General features: G+C 37.9%; 2 protein-coding genes across 2 annotated transcripts; both read right to left on the bottom strand.

The window, feature by feature from the left end:
- Positions 1–2,502: 2,502 nt before the first annotated feature.
- On the bottom strand, positions 2,503–9,326 carry LOC149401124 (uncharacterized). Its single transcript, XM_089612355.1, has 20 exons — positions 9,055–9,326; positions 8,462–8,518; positions 7,942–7,969; positions 7,729–7,851; positions 7,489–7,600; positions 7,249–7,286; positions 7,074–7,127; positions 6,638–6,706; positions 6,435–6,551; positions 6,269–6,337; positions 5,987–6,066; positions 5,695–5,811; positions 5,380–5,602; positions 4,843–4,932; positions 4,587–4,754; positions 4,148–4,275; positions 3,703–3,835; positions 3,483–3,607; positions 3,135–3,317; positions 2,503–2,817 (listed from the first exon to the last, which is right to left on the bottom strand). Exons 1-20 carry the CDS (start codon positions 9,147–9,149, stop codon positions 2,778–2,780), a joined length of 2,049 nt encoding a protein of 682 aa, XP_089468481.1. The 5' UTR covers positions 9,150–9,326; the 3' UTR covers positions 2,503–2,777.
- Positions 9,327–9,562: 236 nt separating this feature from the next.
- PRA1.H (prenylated RAB acceptor 1.H) lies at positions 9,563–11,840 on the bottom strand. The gene is made up of 4 exons (XM_089611106.1): positions 11,271–11,840; positions 10,628–10,764; positions 10,268–10,339; positions 9,563–10,192 (listed from the first exon to the last, which is right to left on the bottom strand). The coding sequence occupies exons 1-4, from the start codon at positions 11,708–11,710 to the stop codon at positions 10,122–10,124; spliced, it is 720 nt and encodes a 239-aa protein (XP_089467232.1). The 5' UTR covers positions 11,711–11,840; the 3' UTR covers positions 9,563–10,121.
- Between the last annotated feature and the right edge of the window lie 1,101 nt (positions 11,841–12,941).

Below are 12,941 nucleotides of genomic sequence, written 5' to 3'. Positions count from 1 at the left end.
AGCTCAGAAGAAATATACATTGGGCAATAGTTTGAGAGCAGCAAGAATTGAAGAAACGTATCCACTTGTACGCTTTGAAACATAATTTCAAATTTAGAGTGAAAACTTATTCGAAAAAGAGATGGTAAGTTCTATGCAAAGATGATAAATGCGCATGGAGGCTGAGGGGTGTCGTGTAGTGGTCTGATATGTGGGAGATTACGTCGTACGAGAGTAAACACTCATGTTCGTGTGTCGTTTAAAGATAAGTACTCCATTAGCTCTTTAGCGGAGTATTCGGCGCATAATGTCAGGGAAGAAGTCAAGACAAGATGGAATGTGAACATATCGTATCTGAAAACTTGGATATCCAAAGAGAAAGCTCTTAGGTACGTGCGGGGTACACCGGAACAATCCTATAAGAAGTTACCGGCTTGGCTATACATGTTGTAGCAAAAGAATCCTGCGACGTTAACCTACTTTGTGCGAGATGGTGACAAGTGGCCGAGGAAAAGGTGCAGGGCGAGCACCCGGACTGGGATGACAAAGATGTGGAGTGTCTGACACATGTTCTTCGAGGACATCGGCTTCCTCCCGACAGTCGCTTCTTCTCCCTCGACGTCTATCGGATATAGACATTTGCTTGTATGCATCTCGAGCAGAGTGAAAAACTCTTTTTCTCTGCTGCCTTTGGTCTCGGCATCTGAAAAACGCCCACTTACAAAACCAAAAAAAATTATTCATATTCCAAAGTTAGTGACATAAACTTTGTTCAAATTAAAAGAAAAGAAGTTACTTTTTTTTTTATTAAACACGGCCTCGAAGTCTTTGCCCGTGATGAAAACGTTGCTGGACCATGAATGCATCCTGGGCACTCGAATACCGTGTCTTGAACCGAATCTCATCTCGACTTCTGGGATAGCATTGTATGCCCGGTAATGAAGGGTTTGCAAATGACACGTCAACATGAACTTCGCCTCTTTTTGAGCCACGTCCAGCTTTTCCTTCAACTTCTTCTGCAACGCCTCGTGATAGTGCTTCAAGTTCACCGAGAGGCTGGAATATGTCTCCGAACAACTGATATTTCCCCACGGCATCTTAAAGAAGAACGGCAGGTCTTTAACGATGTACATAAATTTCTGCCACCTTTCTTCGATCACTTTGTTGACCGCCTGCCCAAGTAGATAGCCCAACACAAACAGACAGAGACCGACTTGAATGCATCGTCCAGACCCTGACATATGTTGAACGTCGTTACCAATGCACTCAACTTGCAACCGGCAACTCTATTTAGGTGCTCAGTTTTCAACCTGTCGCTCGTGCGCTGGTCTTGTTCGTTCTTAGACGAACCGTCTTCGTAACTCAACCCACAGATAATAGAGTATTCGAGGCGTCCGAATCTCACTCGTTTACTGCCTATTCCAAATTGAATCTCTTCGCGTGTCGTTACCTCGATTTTACGCTGAAGAAGAGTACGAACACTGGAGAGAAATCGAGTTCGTTCTCAGTAAAAAAAACTCCTCGAATGGAGTGCCGACTACTCGATCTTTTATCTCAAGATCATCAAATCTCCTTCTTATGATCTTCAAGATACCGGTCCCACTGTACATGATACAACCCGGGATAGGCACATTGTAGATATACTTCAAAGTGTCCTAAAAAAATATCAGTCAAAATTATAGAGCATCGTATGGTATCGTACAACATCGTACGATAAAAAAAAATTAAAAACATCGTACAGCATCGTATGGTATCGTATGACATCGTACAACTGTATGAATTTCATCGTACCACATCGTACAGAATCGTACGACATCGTACGTTACATTAAGTTCATCGTATTTCAACCCCAATTTCAAACCCTAACTTTCTAAATCCAAATAAACTCAAATTAACACAAATCAGATAAATACTAAGTCCTAATACCTATTCTAACTATTTCCAGTGAGATTTAACATGAAATTCGATGAAAAATTACCTTTTTCATTGTTTTGAGATATCGGGATTTTTGGGCTCCACCACCGCCGGAATTTGAAGTTTGTCCATCTTACACCATTGTATCAGCTCGTATTTTGTCGTACAGTATCATATCACGTCGTACAATAAAAGGAATCAATTTTTTTGGTCGTGAGAGTGACAGAGAGTGTATGATGGTGAGAGAGAAGAGAAATGCAGGGAGTTAAAATTTTAAAAAATTGGTCAAAGGGACATATATGTCCATTTTTTGTCCAAAAGTCCATTTTTTTGATATTTTAATAATTGAGATGTAATCTTGATATTTAATTAATTTTTAAGTCTAATTAATGAAATTTCTCATAAACAATCATCCCAATCCATAAGGAAATGAACAAAGAAACCATTTTTGAAAACATACATATTTGTTAAATAGCAAGGGTAGAATAGTAATTCAAGTTTGCAAACTCCTCTCTAGTGTTATATATATATATATATATATATATATATATATATATATATATATATATATATAATATGCTTGTAAGCTTCTTTTTTTTTTTGGTACAATTACAGTAATAAGAATGTTATTATATAAAAAATCCCCTCTAATTATACAGCAATGCTGCCATCTTAAAACCAAAAAAAGTGCTAAGATGGGTGTATTGTAACAATAATTTTAATAATAATGATATAACAATCAAACAGGCAATGACTACACAATTTCTTACAATGTTATGTACATTGAATCAGGTGACCAAAAATAAAACAAAAAAATCCCAAACGAGAATCACGCTAGAGGATAGGATATCAAAATATAAGTGAAGAGTGGTCAAGCTCTTCTTCTATGTTGGGTTCAAATCTCTTGAAACTTGGCCTTGCCATCTGCAACACATTTATTTATTTTATCTTAAATTAAATTATACAAAAACAAAAAGGGGCAAATAATTTCGTTTATAAGAAAATCTGCAAGCTTGTGTTGTTTATAAAATTGCAAGTATTTTGTTAGCCACTTTTCTCAATGCGTGCTCCAAAAATTTCTATCATAAAGGTTATCACTATTTGTATTTTATTTTCTTTCATTATTCACACTGATCGACATACCAAACTAGATACCTCAAAAGAGGAGACATGTTTTTCCTATATAACCCAAAAGCAGAACAAAATGAAAATTAATAAAGTGGTGTTTAAGTTAAACCAACCTTGAAAGCAAAAATCTTGCAAGCGAGCTCAAATTCGCATTCGAATGAAGTTCTTTGTTCTGCTGCTTTTTCTTGTTCTCGGCTTCTGCGTTCACAGTTTGGACTTCTTCGGAAACTATCTTACCCTTCACAAATAGGTGAGTCGCTAGATCGTGCAGATCTTTCAACTGCGGTTCCTTCGAACTGCGAGGTATATCGTTTTCTTTTTACATTAGTACTCTCGAGAACATATACAATATAAAGCTCTAACTGATATATGATATGTCTAAATTAGTACTCTGGAGAACATATACAATATAAAGCTTTAACTGATGTGTGATATGACATTAGTATAAGAGCTATCCGAACCTTGCCAACCCATTAAGTAATCTGCTAATAAAAACTTCACAAGATCCTGGCTTTAGGCGTTCCATGTTGATGAGACAATTCGCAACTGCACTCACTATGGGACCTTCTGAGTCATCCCCGGTGGCCTAAATTGTACCGGACGGATGTTCAGACAATGTAAATGATCTAAATATTGGGAAGAAAAAAAAGTCAAAATAAAGAAATAAAGCTTATGAATTACCTCTTTCAAAGATGGGATGATCAAGGTTGATAATGGGACAGAGGACGAAACTACTCTTGCATTTTCTTCTTCGTCACTTGATTCCCGGGTTCTTGGAACTCCTTTGGGTGCATCAAAAAAACCGTGGGAGCTTCTGTTTAAGTCGGAAATGGTCCGAATTATAATGAATAGATAAATTAATACGCACTAGACATTGGGATACTGATACGACCCTGGGGTAGCTCAGAACAAATTACTATTACTAATTAACTTGATTCACAATTTGAGAGTTGATGCAATCTGTCCAATGAAACTACTCTACAACTAAATAAAATAACCAACTCAACTAAATCTTATCATAACTCTGATGACTTATTATACAACGATATAATTGAATAGTCAAATTACTATTTTACCCTTTGATGTCTAAACAGAGGCTAGCACCATATATGGATGGTGTGATTACCTAGAAGAATCGGAGCTATTAGTAATGTGGTCTCTTCTGTTTTCCAAGGCTTCATTGCTAAACTTGGTCAAGGCAGACTTTTCCTTTGCATTACTTTTCCTGTGATCTCCTTGCATTGCTGCCTTTGCCTGCATTATACATATTGTCAGCTCAAAATCCAATGGCCAAAATAAAGCTCTTCCTTCTTTTCCTCGAAGACAATTTTAATTTTTCCAGATTTAGTTTCATAAGAAAAATGATATCCCCAAGGCAGTACAGACAATATGTACTAGCAGATTTTCCTCGTGTACTAGAAAGTATACCAATTACTGAATTCATCAACTGCAATTGAAATTCGTTGTGCATGCAGGGATATGCTTTTTACGGGGGGGCATAATTTTTTCAATCACTACTATATGCCACCCTTGAATCTATGAGCGAAGCAAAGAAGAAAAAGTACCTCAGCCAAGTTTGCGGCGCTATCTTCAAAAGAGGCGCTAGAATTTCTGTCTTGAAGCCCGAGTCTGGATTTAGGAGTTCGCGGGGAATCAGAGTCATCGTGCTGAGAGCGGAAGACAACAGTTCCGCTTGGCGAAGCGTCTTCAAAAGACGCATACGTGCTTCCAGACTGAACAGTACACACATACAGCTTATTCAACAAAGGCGAGCAACACGAAAGAATATTGGAAATCGTATTCAGTGCATCAAAGTCGCACCATCGACGTTTGGTGAAACTGCGTAGATGAAGCAGACCCTTTTGGCGTTCGTACCACAACAGTTCCGGTCCCACTCAGATACATATCATCCTGAAAACATAATACCTCATTTGTTGAAAAGAGTAGTGTTTGCAATTCAATAACCAGGTTGTGGTGGCATTACACAAAATCTTAGCTCAAGCCTTGTTATTTTCTGAAGATAATACTACGAACAATGTTAAATATAAGGTGGCTAATATACGTGAAACCAAGGGCATATAACTATATTTGATTTTGCGAAGCAGATATATTACTTTATGGTGTAAGTAAATTTAGGTTTTTTAAGGTAGCGGGATGGACAGACTGATACAACATGGGGTGCTCCACACACAACTTACTAATATTATTCATAAATTGAATTCACAAGTCGAGAGGTGAACCAATCTCTCCACTAAAGAATATATAATGAATTGTATTAACAAATGTAACTAAATAAATAGATATGAAATTGAATAAATAAGTAGCTAATTTACCCTTCCGGGTCTAACACAGGCTTACATCATCATCTTTGGTTTCAAGTGCTCCAGCGTCTTTACCAAAAGAATCTCCCAGAGCGTTTCTACTTTCTGATAGTCTTCCGGAGCTAGCCTGGCTATAAAGAGCATCTAGCTTTCTTTCTCTAAACTGAGGTGGTTTTACAACATTTCTAACTGTACCCGTTGTTTGTGACCCGGTTGTACCAAAATCCCATCCAGCATTTTTCAAGGTTTTACCCTGGTCGCTGCAGATTTCAATTAGTCGGTGTTATTTACGCCTAATAGTTAACTATAAAGCCCACAATGATACGGTGAGTACAGAAACCAGTAAACACACCTAGCTCGAATAGTTTCATCCACTAAACTTTTGGTAATCTTTACAGTATCGGATGTCTCATTGGGACCATTGCTTGAGTCATCTGGATCGTCTTTAACTTGGTACTTAGGGCGCTCTCTGTAGATATAGAACGAGGAATCAATAATGTGCTCATGAAGAGACACTGGTTCTCAAATCATATCATATTTTTTTTTAGCTTCTTTATATTTTATAGCGTATACCTTCGCCATTTAGAAGATGCAGTCCAAGAGAATAATTTATAAAAATATGAACATAGGACATATGAGAGCACCTTATTCTTTCTAGAAGTCTTTGACTCTTCCTTGCATTCCTAATAAAACGGTGTTTCAATAGTTCCTTGGCACTCGATCGCTGAAATTATAGTGGAATAAGGTGGAATCAGATTGTAATACAGTCCATATACATGTCCATATCACAAGCGCAGAAAACAAAGCATTTTTCGTTTCATCTTCAATGAGAACCCAATTATTGAGAAAGTAGAAGCATGCCCTTTCAATCTTCAACCAAAAAACATTCGGTTGGCAGTGTGGTACTCTGGGACATAGAATCTCACCTCAGTAGGTACCTTCTTCAAACAAAGTGAAACAAACTCTTTCATAGGGCGGGAAAAATGCTCATCCAACTGCAAAACACGAATCCCCAACTGGTTAGAAATTCTGTAGTCATTATGAATAATTCAACGCAAGATCATAGGAAGTGAGATGAATTTGTGTAAATACCTGAGGTGGATTTTCTCGAGGAATAATAAAAAGAACGCGCATAGGGTGAAGATCAGCGTGTGGTGGTTCTCCTTTCGCCATCTCTATAGCAGTGATTCCCAGAGACCATATATCTGCCTGCCAAGCACGAGGTCGACAGTGGAGATGGAGAGGGAATTGAGTTGAGGCACTGGCAACAAAATCAAAGCATATTCCGAAGATACCTTTTCATTGTATCCTTCTGAATTCTGAATGACCTCTGGTGCCATCCAGAATGGTGTTCCCACGAACGTCTGGCATTTTGACAAATGAGCCATTCTCATTATGAATATATACACACATAATGAGCCATCACATTATCTAATGTAAGCACTTCAAAATTACTTATGGAAAAAACAGCTCCATAGACCACAATTTGAAACCAGTATGTTGAACCATACGATAAATCATCACATTTGAGAACGTTTGATACCACCTTAAGAATCTAGCTTAAGAAATCGGCATTGATGCACAACATTCGACACTTGATAAATACACCAGATAAAATATTGTAACGTGCCAGTATAACAATATATGTGCAGGCCATAACATCAATATAAAGCAAAAGTTGACAAGTGTCATAAAAAAAAAAAAAAAAAAAAAAAAAAAAAAAAAGGGTACCTTCCTCCTCGATATTGTCCTCGTTAATTGTGCGGAAACACCAAAATCTGCAACCTGTTGCAAGTCAAAGATGTAACGACACAATATCTGAACATATTTGACTGCATCTTCACTGTGTATAATACTCTTAAAAGGGTTCATACAAATTTGAAATTAGATGGACATGAAGGTGTACCTTGACATCACCATTCTCAGACAATAAAATATTTGCCGCTGCAAGAATTATAGACAAACAAATGTTACCTTCAATCTGTAAGCAACTGGGGGCAAGGAAACATGCAATCAAAGCTCAGAGGATATCAAATATTTTAATTCAGCTCTTCCAGAGGAACTAATACTGAATTTTTAACACATACGCACACCCATAAAAATAAAAAATAAAAAAAATAAAAAAAAAAAAGAGCAAAGAACAAACCTTTGATATCTCTGTGAATTTTCCCTTCATTGTGCAAATACTCAATAGCATGCAACAAGTCACGGAGAATACAACCAATCGCCATTTCATCCAGAGGTGGACCGGTTTGAAGCTGCAAGGAAGAAAATATTCAATCAGCTTCATAGCATAGGACATGAAAAAAGAATACTTCCATAGAATAACAACTGCCAGTAATATAAAGTAACACACTACAGAAGAAGTAAATAAGAAGTATCATACTAAGTCGGCAACAGAACCACCGGCCATGTATTCCATTATTATCCATAGTTTGGTCTGGTTGAGATAGGAACCATAATACTCTGTAATATAAGGAGATCGACATTGTGACAACACAGAAATTTCCTGGCACAGAATTCAGAGAAGTTAACAACTGGCTATCATACAGTTTCCATACAAAGAAGTTACCAGTTGACGAAGAATACAAGGTAGTACCTTCTGAATGTCCTCAATCTCATCCTCTCTGAAATAGGCAAAGTAAACATTAGAATTAGACGAAGGCTCTCTTATAATAACATATGTTGAAGACGTGAAGAACATCTATCCATAAGTTCATACGGAAAGCAATAAAATGAAAGCGGTAATGTGACAAATTCAAATTCAAAATAGAATATCGACTCAAAGACCTTTGACACCAAAAAAGAACAAGATAAGCATTGAGCTCTGAAATGGACGTGCGCATTCGGGAAGATGAAAAACAATACAGAACTGCACTCTAATATTCAATGAGTGGATAGAATATATACCTCCAAAATGACCTTGCTTTACAACTATAAACTACCTGAGGATTTATTCGTGTAGAAGTAATGTTCTCATTTTTCCTTTTCTTTTGTTCCTACAAAGGCTTGGGTATGGTACAACTTAGGAATCGCTATTTAACTATGTTAAATTCCTCTATTAACCTAATATTAACAACCCATACCTAAAAACAAGCAAAAGAAGGCTCAATACTTACGATTCTTCCAAGTCAATCACTTTTATAGCAACTTCTTTGTTAAGCTCCTTGTCAAACCTGCAAACGCGAAAACACATCTATAAACAGACAATACGAAGAGGTAGCTCAATGTGGACTGAAATTTTAGCTTATGTTTTCCTCCTATGACTATGTCACCTTCTATTACATGAATAGATTTCCAATACTTAAAAAAAATATATAACCTCGCTAGTGTATATGACTTCTATAACTGAATTATATTCTTCAATGACCACAGCTCACGAGAAACCTTGCGCTTATGTATTATTCTCCATAAATAAACTGCCTCATATCTCAAAGGCTATGAAGGAATATACGTTGATCCTATTAAAGAAAATTGCTCCGCCCACATTAAAATTCCTAACAACTTTCATTGAGAGCCAACACAAACCACTGTAAAAGCCTACTTAGATCGCCCATATGCAACGAGAGCAACATTCCTAACCGTCTTTTCCGGCTGAAAATTTCCCCAAAAATTAATCATACACGGTTGCTTTAATTAACAAAAAGGAAAATGAAAACAAAAATCAGATAGTTCGTACAACGCTAAACAATAACAGTAAGAAAAAACATACCCTTTGTACACATCGCCAAATGACCCTCTTCCGATCAGCTCCAACGAACTGAATCTGGTTCCGGCAGCCTCCATCAGACCCGCCGCGTCAGCCATTTTCACACAAACCTTGAACTCCGGGATCGAAGTAGAGTCTCAGATCTTTCGTCGTTTTCTCTCTAAGCCTCGTTGTGTAGAGAGGCTTTGGGAGCTTCAAAAGGGATCGAAGAGAAAAGTGTTGGTTTTTTTTTTTTTTTTTTTTTTTGTATTTGGAACAATCGGAAGCAACTCTCTGTATATTTTCCTTCAATGTATTTATTATTAATTATTTATCGGAAGAATTCTTAATTTCTCTGAACCGAACCGGTTTCAAAGCTGGACCGGTCAAACTTTAAATTAAAGCTTCAATAAACCCTTTAAAGAAAATGTCAACTTTTTTGGATATTGGAGGATAAAGTAAACTCTTTACTTATGATGGCATGGCAAAAATTTCACTGGGATTATATCACAACATTTCGAGACGTGACAGGTGAAGAATATAATTTCAATTAGAATATGCTTCATGACTTTCAGTGTTGGATTGGAATTAAAGCTGGCAAGGAATTTACACATTGTCCCTCTACAAGACACTCCAAGTCAAGGGAAACAAAAACTATTGCATATTAGGAAGGGAATTGATTTTCGGCCCGATTCACGATTCCAAACGATCCACTCACGTGTTGACACGTGCCAACAAACTGCCACGTGTCAACATGTGAGTGGATCGTTTGGAATCGTGAATCGGGCCGTATAGCATTGCTCTATTAGGAACATTACAAGTAGGCTTAAATGCAAGATCTATGAGCAAATATAAATCACTATGCACATTGAACTATACTTTCGAGAGAAAAAAATTCACAATGTGGTGTTCTAAGACACAAACCAAATCAGCAAAACAGCTTAAACCTTTCACTACAACACTAAACCCTAGGTCAACTTTCTTCATCAAAATCCGGGTTAGGCTTCAATTCCGCGCCGAGGGTAATCTCATGAGAGGTTCAAATAGAAGATAAAAATCCGGTTTTGTTTTGACGTTGACTTTTGAATCCCCTACTTGCGTTTCCCTCGAATCTGCTGCTTTGTAGGAGCTAGCTTTCGAAACGCCGCGTGCACGACCGTGACTGTAAAATAGTACAACGATTTTAACCGATGTAAAATAGTACAAGTGAATATGTGTGTGAAGGTATATATATTACCTGCGTAGCTAACGGCGACTGCGCAGAAGAGAGCCATTTGAACATTCGACATCATCAAAATCACGATCCCGGCTGCAAAGCAAAATTAAATGCTTATTGAAAATACAGCTCCAAAGTCACTAACTTAAGACGGAAGTAATATTAGAGAACTGTGATAATTAGTAGATAAGTACGGTGTTAATATAGAATACTCATAAGTTAAATTAGCCTCTTTTTTTTTTTTTGAGAGATACAAAATATATCAGTTTTCAATCGGGATACTTTTATGTTTCCCTCCCTCATCCCTATTAACAGACAATTCATGTCAATCATCGGTCGTATCGTAATATATAAAAAGTGAGAAAAGAAAAACACACGAACCGAGTTGGGCGAGACAAAGTAAACACTTTCGAGCAAAAGGGTATTGGTCCAAACCCCATTTATCGCTGCAAAATTTGAAGAAATCCCATATAGCCAAGCACGCTATTAATCCGAAGAGCGCCATTGGCATCTTGTACCTGCAATCACAGTCACAGCAGAGACAAAGATAAACCAAGTAGTTATAAGAGAGGATATATAGATTAAAGCCAAACAAACAGGCATGAATGTGTGTTCTAGCAGAAAAGAGATATTCAGTGAACTTCACTCCGGATGAGACGAACAATTAGTGACTGTTCTAATTGCTCTTGAAGTTCGAACATAAGATTTCACTCCCAAAACAAGAATCTGAGATCAATTTTTTTTTTTTTCAGTTATTGAAAAGCATGTATATAACAAATTCCACCAAGATTTTTCTTTGCAATTCAATAAAAAACCAAAATTAGTTTATCTTCCTCGTCGAGAAAAGAAAAGGACTTTTGTAAATCAAACTTTCCGAATATCACTACCAATCCCCTAACCCTATAAAAATATCCTCAAATGCTCAAGAGAAATTTATTGATTTTGTTCCACACAAAAACGCAAATTCACAGAAAAATCACAAAATACGATAGAGAGAAAGAGAGTCAATACTACTCTAACTTACAGAGTGGAAGCGAAGACGATGATAAAGAGCGTAGCGTAATTACGAGCATATCGCTTAACATTCTCGTGAACCCTGAGCCGAGCTTGCGACGGCGAAGAAGGGAACGAGTACGAGTCCAGAGAGCCGAGGAACACGGCAGTCCACGGCGGGGTCTGGGCGGCGGAGAAGTCGTTGGCGGAGAGCTTGGCGACGGGATTGAGAGTCAGAAAAGAGAGAAAGGTAACGAAACGGCCGGTAATCGTGGCGGCGGCGGCGGAGGCGGTCTTCGACGCGGCGACGGAGGACGAAGACGACGGCGACGACGGAGAAGGGGATGATCGGAGGCGATGGAGATCGGAGGTTCGCTGGTCGAGGACGTCGATGTAGCCGCTGTCGCGGAGCCACGACTCGAACGCCGCCTCGGGAACGCTCAGAGACAATGGGTTGGACGAGAACGCCATTGACGAATTTATTAGCTTTCTTTTTTATCTCTCGCTCTCTCCCTAATCTATAGAGACACGCCTAGCCTACTTTTTGTTCTTTCTCATTTGCGAGCCTGAACCTGAATGTTTTGTGTATTTCTAGTTGATCTGTTAAAGCTATAAAGCTTAACAGTTTAGCCCTCTAATGTTATGTATCCACCGTCCACTAAAATCTTATACCAAACTACTCTATTTTTTTAAGAGCCTTGTTAGAAACAAAATTCACAACCTATCTAACCTTGCTGCTTTCTCACTCCAGCTTTTTCCTTTCTAACCGAGGGTTTTCTTCTCCACCCTAGGCTGAGAGTAACATCGACAACTCGTGTTTGCGACCGAGCCTTAATCTAAAGAGAGACGGGATGCATTTAAAAGTTTGGTTCTCGTGTGACAATGGACGTCGAGTGAGGTAGTGAGTCAACGTATCTTTTCTCCGAGCTAGATTTACGGTAGCAACTGAAGCAAAAAGAAGTTTTTCACTCGAGTCACGAGTGTTGGAATGGGTCTGATCAAGAACGAAAGCCAAGAATCTAGATTAGGGGGTTAATTTGAAAAAAAAAACAAATTAGAGGGCTGATTTATAAATTTTGAGGATAAAAAAAAATAAAAAAATGGGCAAAAAAAAATTTGAAAATGGGCTATAGCCCACCTTAAATTGGTACAGGCTTCGTGCCTAAGTCTGATGATTTAGGATTTGCAGGTGTTTGAACATCAATGCTAAAGGTGAACTAACGGTACGTAACTTAATGGAAGAAGCACTCCCATTTGCTTTTTTGTGCCTCACAGAAGTATCATTTATGTAGCTAACGGTATCGGAATGAACTCTTCCAATAGCATTTTTGAAGTAGAAGAAGGTTATCGGCAGGGCAATCCCTGACCTAAGGCGGGCAAGGCTTGTGCCTTGGGCCCCCAATTGGGTTGAACCCCCAAAAAAATTATTTTACACTTTTTTCTTATTTTTAAGAAAATTTACATTTTTTATCCTAAAAATTTACACTTTTGGTCCATTTTCTAAAAAATTTACATTTTTTACCCTAAAAATTTAAATTTTTATTAGTATTATAGGGCCCCAAAATATTGAATCGCCTAGAGTCCCCGGTGAGTTTGGGCCGGCCATGGTTATCGGAGGGCACTCCTTCTGTTAACTTCCATTAGTCATTTGTATTTGTATTTTTTAATTAAAAAAAGAATTAATTACTGGAATGCCCCCTGA

Source organism: Urtica dioica, chromosome 4, assembly GCF_054948205.1.
Source record: "Urtica dioica subsp. dioica isolate 48M chromosome 4, U.dioica_male_clone48M_v1_H2, whole genome shotgun sequence".
In the NCBI taxonomy this organism is placed as follows: domain Eukaryota; kingdom Viridiplantae; phylum Streptophyta; class Magnoliopsida; order Rosales; family Urticaceae; genus Urtica; species Urtica dioica.
This window is presented reverse-complemented; position numbering and strand designations above follow the sequence as displayed.

Bases quoted from the DNA above. Each gene is read 5' to 3' on its own strand.
- PRA1.H (XM_089611106.1), bottom strand. From the start codon at position 11,710: ATGGCGTTCTCGTCCAACCCATTGTCTCTGAGCGTTCCCGAGGCGGCG. The intron at 10,765-11,270 runs GTAAGTTAGAGT...CTGTGATTGCAG, and splicing joins ATCGTCTTCGCTTCCACTCT to GTACAAGATGCCAATGGCGC. The intron at 10,193-10,267 runs GTAATATATATA...ACTATTTTACAG, and splicing joins AGTCGCCGTTAGCTACGCAG to TCACGGTCGTGCACGCGGCG.
- LOC149401124 (XM_089612355.1), bottom strand. From the start codon at position 9,149: ATGGCTGACGCGGCGGGTCTGATGGAGGCTGCCGGAACCAGATTCAGT. The intron at 7,287-7,488 runs GTTTGTTCTTTG...TAATTCTTGCAG, and splicing joins AATTCACAGAGATATCAAAG to CGGCAAATATTTTATTGTCT. The intron at 7,128-7,248 runs GTACACCTTCAT...GACTTGCAACAG, and splicing joins CTGAGAATGGTGATGTCAAG to GTTGCAGATTTTGGTGTTTC.